Source organism: Centruroides sculpturatus, unplaced genomic scaffold (assembly GCF_000671375.1).
Source record: "Centruroides sculpturatus isolate CEXI.00-Female unplaced genomic scaffold, Cexi_2.0 scaffold1134, whole genome shotgun sequence".
NCBI lineage: Eukaryota > Metazoa > Arthropoda > Arachnida > Scorpiones > Buthidae > Centruroides > Centruroides sculpturatus.
The window spans coordinates 143,124-151,431 of NW_019385510.1; the positions used below are offsets into that span (position 1 = coordinate 143,124).

Genomic DNA, 8,308 nt, shown 5'->3' on the forward strand with positions numbered 1-8,308 from the left:
GAAAATGAAAAAATTCAAAAAAATTGCTTTTGACATTCTCGTATTAAAGCAACTTAAGTTTATTTTAATTTTCAAGTTAACTTTTAATGTTTGTCTTATAAAATATCATGATAAATTCTTGCAAATATATTTTTTTTAACTCAAAGAATAAGTAAAATAAATGATGCAATAAGCGAGTCAACGTTTGTGTCAAAATAAGCGAGTACAATAAGTGAGTCAAGACAAATTCCTGCTAATGTCTTATAAAAAAAAAAAAAAACTCAAAAAAGTTCAAAAATTCATGAATATTGATTAAACTTTTTTATTAGTTTCAATGGCAGTTTTTGAATAATTTATTTAAAAAATAAATACAATAAAACAACGGCAATTCCTTGTAAAAAAATAACAGAGAAAGGGGGACAATTAAGCAACAAAGAACGTCAACTCATTGTTTCACGAATATTAAAAAAAACTCATTAAATCAAACTCAAAAGATGAATAAAGTGGAAAATTTTTGCAAAAAAACTGATATTATCTAACTTGATTTTTCTTAGAATTATCGAATCGATCGATAAAAAACTTTTAATTTTATCATTTATCATTTTAAATAATTAAAATTTGAATAAAGATCTAATAAATGATCATTTTATTTTAAAAAATACCAGTTTTATCGAGAATTAAAATTTGATATTTACAAATTAAGTTAAAATTGCTAAAAAAAAATTCTAAAAATACTTTAAAATTTCATGTTTTTTATACTAAAGTATAATATAATATAACAAATTTAATGTTAACTAGCTTAATTTTAATATAATTTATTTCTTTAATTTATTATTTGAATAATTTTTAAAAAAATAAAATGAAATTGCGAATTAATTAGAAAATTTTTCATTAATATTCTATATAATATTTTATTTGTAAAGCCACAAAGTATGTTAATTTTTATGTTTATATAATACAGGGAATACTCAATATTTCTTTATAGAATGCTATAAAGGATGAAAAATTATAGTGAGTACTCTATAGAGTTCAGTGCTATAATAAATAAAATAAAGAGAATATATATAATATATAGAGAGAAACATGCTACATTCCTCTTTTTAAAACAGAGAACTGACATCTATAAAGTACTCTTTACATATAAGGAATATAAATAATTAATATAGAGTGTACTCCACATTACTACATAAAGTAATAGAAAATTTATGAATATAAAGTATTTGATTACACATTAATATTATAGGGAGTATTCTAAAGATTACCATCTAATATATGAGAGATAATCTATTGTAGAGAGAATAGAGAACTGACATCTATAAAGTACTCTTTACATATAAGGAATATAAATAATTAATATAGAGTGTACTCCACATTACTACATAAAGTAATAGAAAATTTATGAATATAAAGTATTTGATTACACATTAATATTATAGGGAGTATTCTAAAGATTACCATCTAATATATGAGAGATAATCTATTGTAGAGAGAATAGAGAATATATCTATAGTATAATCTCTTTTATAATACAGGAAATGTAAGATAGGAGACCATTATGGCAAAACAAATTTGGACTATTAATTTGACCAATTCCAATATTTTTTTCAAGAAATGGTTAAGCTATCGCCTAGACTGTAAGTGGTAGCTTAGTCATTTCTTTGAAAAAAAATTGGAATTAGTCAAACTAATAATCCAAACTTGATGGATCATAATGACTTCTCTATTTTACTATATAATAGAGAAAATGCTTGTGGTATATTTTCTAAAACAGAGTATATATAGAGAATATAAGAAATTAACAAAAGACTACTGTATATTGACTGTTTACCTTTAATTACTTTGATTAATTACGTTATATATATATATATATATATATAATTTTTTGTTTATAAAACTGATATAATTAATTTGATAAAAGTTTCTTTCTTTGGCTCAGATTGCTGAGAAAGAGAACGTCAATAATGTTTAACCTATATATTGACTTTGTACAAAGTTCCAACTTCTTCAATCTCTTTGATTATTCTGTTCATGAAATCCGTTTCCGATTAAGACCCAAGCGAATAGATTTCAGAAAGATAGAAAGAAAGAGTGAAATTCAATCATTTTTCTACCGTTTTCTTAAAAAATGCATTTAAGAAAGAGTAAAAAATAAAAAAGAAAATATCAGATATTACATTATATAACTCTCTTTTCACTGCTTATTGAAGGAAGAGGTAAAAGATATGACTCGAATTTCACTTCCTATTCAATGGATAAAAATAATAATCAATAAAATTTAAGTTATATTTCTAAGTAAATATAATAATAAAGTTTAATTTACTCTCAAATTTGGTGTGAAAATTATTATTTTATTTTATTAATAATACCAAATAACTTCATAAGTTTGTAAAGAATTCGTGAAATTTAATTTTAAATTCAGTTAAATTTATTTTAAAAATTTTATCAAAATATTTATATTCTTGTATTTTACAATAAATAGTTTGATTTATTTGAGTTTTTTATGAAATCCTCAGAATTTTTATGTTTCTTATCTCATAAATTTTTCCATTTTGATTAACTTGTCATATAATTTTCTTTGATAGTATCTGAAGGACAGCATTTAAATCTATTATTCTTATTTTTGATTTCAAATTCTATTATAAAATATTAATTAATTCCTGAATAAAAAAACATTTTAAAATAAAATTTGACGATAATATTCCATAATATTTACAGGGCGTCCCAAAAGTCAGTTAACCGTTTATATTCCAAGTATACTTGCGAATACGAATCATAAACTCTGTTAAAAACTTTATTTCTACGAAATTGATAAAAAAAATTAATTTAAGTACTTGAATAAGACAGTAATCAATTATTTATAATGGTTAACTAACTTTTGGACCACATCGTCTATTTTTATTTAGTTTATTTTCATGTTTTTGTTTATACGTATAAACGAAACGTGTTTATTTAATTAATACATTCGTTTGTGTCATGAATATTTAAAAGTATTTATAATAATTACAACTGTTAGAAATGAAATTATTAGAATTTATTAAGGAGTAAAATCAAACTTTTTGAATTTAAATATTTACTAATCAATTTTATTGTGTCGTTAATATAAACACCCGAATTTTCATACGAAATCTAAAAATCATTGATTTAGTTGCTAACATTATTCGTAATAAGGTCTTCGTCTCAAATACAGAGAAATTTAACAGATTCGATCAGTTAGACATAATCAATTATTACGTCAATTTGTATATATTTTGAAATTACCCAATCAAAGAAAGGGATTATATTTATTTTTAAAAGCTTGCTTTATATAAGAACGACTAAAAATTCATCCGATGTTTTTCTTTTAGATTCAGCTCAACGATAAATCAATGAATCCAATGCTATATATACACCTTATTATCACATTAATAACATATAACGAATATTGATTGCATCTTATATATATGTAAATATATATGTATATTATTATACTCATCATGTGAAGTCTTTAATCATTTGATATTTTCAATATATACTTGTTTATTATCTCGAAACTGATGTAATCCATTATTAATGTTCTATAAATTTATAACAGTATTAATATTTAATTCTCAATAAATTAATGTAAATCTCTTATTCAAAATCCCTAGACTGAACTAGAAATTAATATTAATATTTCAAATTTAATGTTGAGCATTTCACTGTAATTATTGTAAATACTTGTTTAATACTAAGTCTATGTAATTTTATTTCCAATTGTCATTGTTTTTTTTAATACAAAGGTAAAATTACCCCAAATTTAACAAGAGAAATTGTTCTGATGAACTTTTTAAACGTTTAACTTGGAATTTGATGTTAATTATAAATTTCTACTGCATTAACTAATTGGCCATGCCACTTGACGCGAATTTTAACGTTGACGTGAACCGTTAACGCAGTATCACCATTAACGAAGTTAATAGGTGATGGTGCAGCATCAGCATCAAGCTAATGCTGTTGTTTTATTAATGAGAATATAATAATTGAATGGTTGAGAACCAGAGTGGTTCATGTCGCAATATGAAATATTATATGAAAGTTTGCTGTTATGCATCATTAGAAATGACAGTAATTCAAGAGATACCACTATTAAAAAATAGATGCTATAATTTCAAATAATTGTAGATGCTACATTAGAAATAGTTGCATTATTAATACATTTCACAATATTCAGTTCCATTAGTTGAATACAATAGTTGAATCATCATTATTATCGCCATCATCACGAAGGCTGCAAAGTTGTTAATGATGATTCAATCGCTGCATTCTCATTGACAAAACAAATAGATTATCATTCTTAACATCAATCAATGTTATTCATTATCAACAAGACTGATACTGTATCGTCATCATTAACACGACTGATTATGATTAACGTTGAGTAATGAAAATAGTAATGTATATATTTTGTTATGGAGAATGCAAGAATCAAATCATTAGTAACAATCTCACAGCTTCAATAATGGTAATGAAAACGATGAGGAAGCTATGATATGAATCGAACAGCTGTGTCATAAGTATATGCTATTGATGCAAGTATTCATAATGTAGCATCTATGTATTAGAACATTATCATAATAGCAATTAATCAATTGATGTGCTACATAATATTTTGTATTTTAAGGGAAAACAATGCGCTTTTTTATAAAATAAAAAATTAAATATTTTTGTTGCATTTTACACAATAATTTTTACAGTTATTTCTCTTAATTGTAATTTAATATTTTACTTAAAAAATTATTTTTTTAAATAAGAATTTGGAATTTATTGTTTTAGTATAAAAACATTTACTTATATTATTTAAATCCTAATTTTCCTTTGCATTTCTTTTCTTTTATTATTAATATAGTTTGCTATAATTAAAATAAGTAAATAAAAATATATTTTGATATTTAATAAATTCTTATAAACTTATATAATATAACAATCGTTTAATATTTTTCTTAAATTTTATCACGTCATTATTCAAATATAAATTTATTATTTATTTTATAATTTAATCTTGTATATTAATTTACTTGATAAACTTATATTTGATCTTCCATCTTTTAATAATTAATTACTTACAATAAAATCATTTCTAATAATAATTTCAGTGTTACTACTTTCGCTTTTCAAAATAGAAATAATTTTTGTACTTAAATGTTTATAATTACTGTAATTATATTTTTTAAAACATTTTTATAAAAAGTAACTTAGCTAATTCAATACTTTTCAACCTGTAGTATACGAACTCCAAATAAAATTATGAAGGAAACAATTATAGAAAGAGCCAAATAAATTTTTTAAAAATAATAAAATGATAATTTTTTAGTAAGTTTTGAATTAAATTTTTGTTTTCTATCAAAATAAACTGTATTAATAAAAATACAGTTTATTTTGATAGAAAAATTAATAAAAATATTTTTTACACGTTTTATACGTATTAGAGATATTAAAATCGAACTTTTGCACGTTAAAAAGCGTTCAAAATTATTAGTTTTTTAAATGTCAATTAGTTACTAGATATTATTAAAAAATTGAAATAATTAATAAGATCACAATAGTAAGAAAATATATTAAAAAATATTTTTATACAGATTTTACAGTGCAAAGTGCAAATAAATTTTGATTAGTTTATCATTACATAGAAAAAGCCTTAATTCTAAACCTTATAATAAGGGAAAAAATAATATTTCTATCAAGCATGTAAAAACTCTACACTATAATATATAAGAGGGCTTTCTCTTCCAAAAAATAATAAATTTTAAAACGTAAAGTTGGGTTAACTTCTGTTTAAATCCGGAACTGATTGATAAGAAATATTCTTATTAATTGCTCTTGGCTAATTTTTTCTTGGTAAAAATACTCTTAGTTAAAATCCTTTTGCTCTTGGCAATGCTCTATACATTGCAAAGAAAATTTGATTAGCTTATCATTTTACAGAAAAACTTGAATTCTAAACCCGCCCAAAAAAAGGAAAAAAAAGCAAAAAATAACATTTTTGTCAAGTGATAAGAGTATTGGGAATTGCTAAAAACCAGAAAGAAAATGATCCATTTATTTTTTATCTACCTCCTTACAAAAATAAAATATATAAAATATCCACAATAGAAATTTAAAATATATATTTTATAAATTAAAAAAAAATTAAACTTTTGTTAAATCTTTAAATTATCCAGAATGTAATTTCCGAGTTAAGTAAAATATTTACAAATGTTAAGGAGAATTTAAGCTTATAAATATTTTAGAACGTAGAACTATTTTAGATTTCTTTACTTTCTGCTTAACTACTTTCATCTATCTTGTGCATATAAACTGCAATTTTCTTTAATTTTTAACGAAAATTTCTAATAATTTTTAGTGATGAATATAAAAAATTAAAATTGAGATAAAATATTTTATAGCATCTTCTTTAAATTAATAGTTGTAATATGATGAATAACATAAAAGAGAAAGAGTAAGTATGAAAATAATGAATAATATATATACTATTTTTGAAAAAATGAAAATAATATTTATTTATTATTTTTATTCTTAGAAATTTTATTAAATTCATATAAATTTAATATATCTAGTGAATTTTATAAATATATCTTGAGAGATTGAAGAGACGACATCTTAAGCTACGTAATATACAATACATCAAATATATATACACACATATTTTAAAGGTTACTTGACGTAATAAGTATTTCTCTAGATTTATATTACGTCAATCAAACACTATACAAACAGGCAAATGTATATCCACGTAGATACAAGACCTAAGGAAAATGAGATAGGGCCAGATTAATCAAATTTACGGAGCGTAGACTCAACTGAAAGACAAAAATGTATGAATAAAATCAATAACAGATTTTTTTTTTATCAAAGAAGCTAATTTACAACATTTTAGTGTCATTTTATTTACCACAAAAGATTAAATTTTGGAGACTATGTCTGTGGTCAAGCAGAACTCTTGACTCAGAGGACAACAAACATAACTTAGATAGAAAGGACATTCTAATCTGTGTGAATACCCATATATAGCTGTTAAAAAGCGTTCTGCTGGACCTCTTTTATCTAAACCCACAAGCACACACACAAATATATATATTACGTACTGTACATGACGTTTAATATAAATTTTTACAAAAATTGAGTAAAAAATATAGTTTTACTGTAAAACTAAAACATTTTTGGTTTTAAATTATTTATTAATGTTTATATGAAAGTATGTATGAAGTATACAGTATATATATTACATACCAAAAATGCATTTTTCGAAGAAAATATGCGCACTTTAAAATGTTATTCGACAATTTCGATTATTACAAATACTAATTTTAACCAATTACTTTAATGATATAAACTAGTATTTTATCAAAAAACTTATATAAAAATATAATATAATCTAAAAAATAAATCATTAATATATATTTATATATTTTTTATTATTTAAATTGCATAAAATTCTTATTTCTTAGAGGATATATCCATCATCTCAATTCGATTGTATGAACACTCAATTTCCAAGAGTAGCAGCAGCAAAATATTATTTCCTAATTGAAAATCTATTAAAATAACCTTCAGAACTAATTTCAACAATATCTAGAATAATATTAAAGTTATTTGCTTAAATTTCTCAGAAATAAATACAGAAATCGCATCACTTTATATGCTACATTATCGCGTAAATTCATCGAAATAGCGCAACATTTAATAGAATTCTCCCTTTGTTCAAATTATTCTTGGCATTTACAGCTTAATAATTCCAAACAATTTGTAATTATTTTGTCATTTTACAAAACTTAATTAAAATTCCTTCATTTAATTAATAATTAAGAGAATATAGACAATTATTCTAAATTACAGTACATAATCTTTAAAATATGAAATGAATTTGTATTGTTACAATAATATATACTTTTATTAAGTCAATTCGACATAAATTTTGCATTTTTATAATGAGAAAGTGATGTAAATACTGAATTGCTTCAAGTTGACGTAAATGTGTATAATATTCTAATAAAACGAACATGCTATGTTATGATAAATTTTTAATAAAAATATATTTTTTATTAATGTTTTAAAAATATTTAATTATTCATTTAGTAAATATACGTACCTGGAACGATCCTGTAAATTTTGGATCTTCATTTGCATCATTTTCGACTTTAGATGGTTCCACAACGATCATAAATCCTGTAAACTTCTGTACACTGTATTGAGTTCTATAACCTTGAAGACTGACTAAAAACATAGTAAAAAATTTAAGTTATTTGTAGGTATTAAATAAAATTTGTTAAAATAAAGTTCTTGATAAATATATATATATACTAAATTATAATTA

General features: G+C 22.3%; 1 protein-coding gene across 1 annotated transcript in view; it reads right to left on the reverse strand.

Annotated features, from left to right (window-relative positions):
- LOC111639670 overlaps positions 1-8,308 on the reverse strand; it is a 128,467-nt gene that overhangs the window by 53,043 nt on the left and 67,116 nt on the right. The window contains 1 exon segment of the mRNA XM_023385583.1: positions 8,084-8,208. Coding sequence (XP_023241351.1) covers positions 8,084-8,208 — 125 coding nt within the window.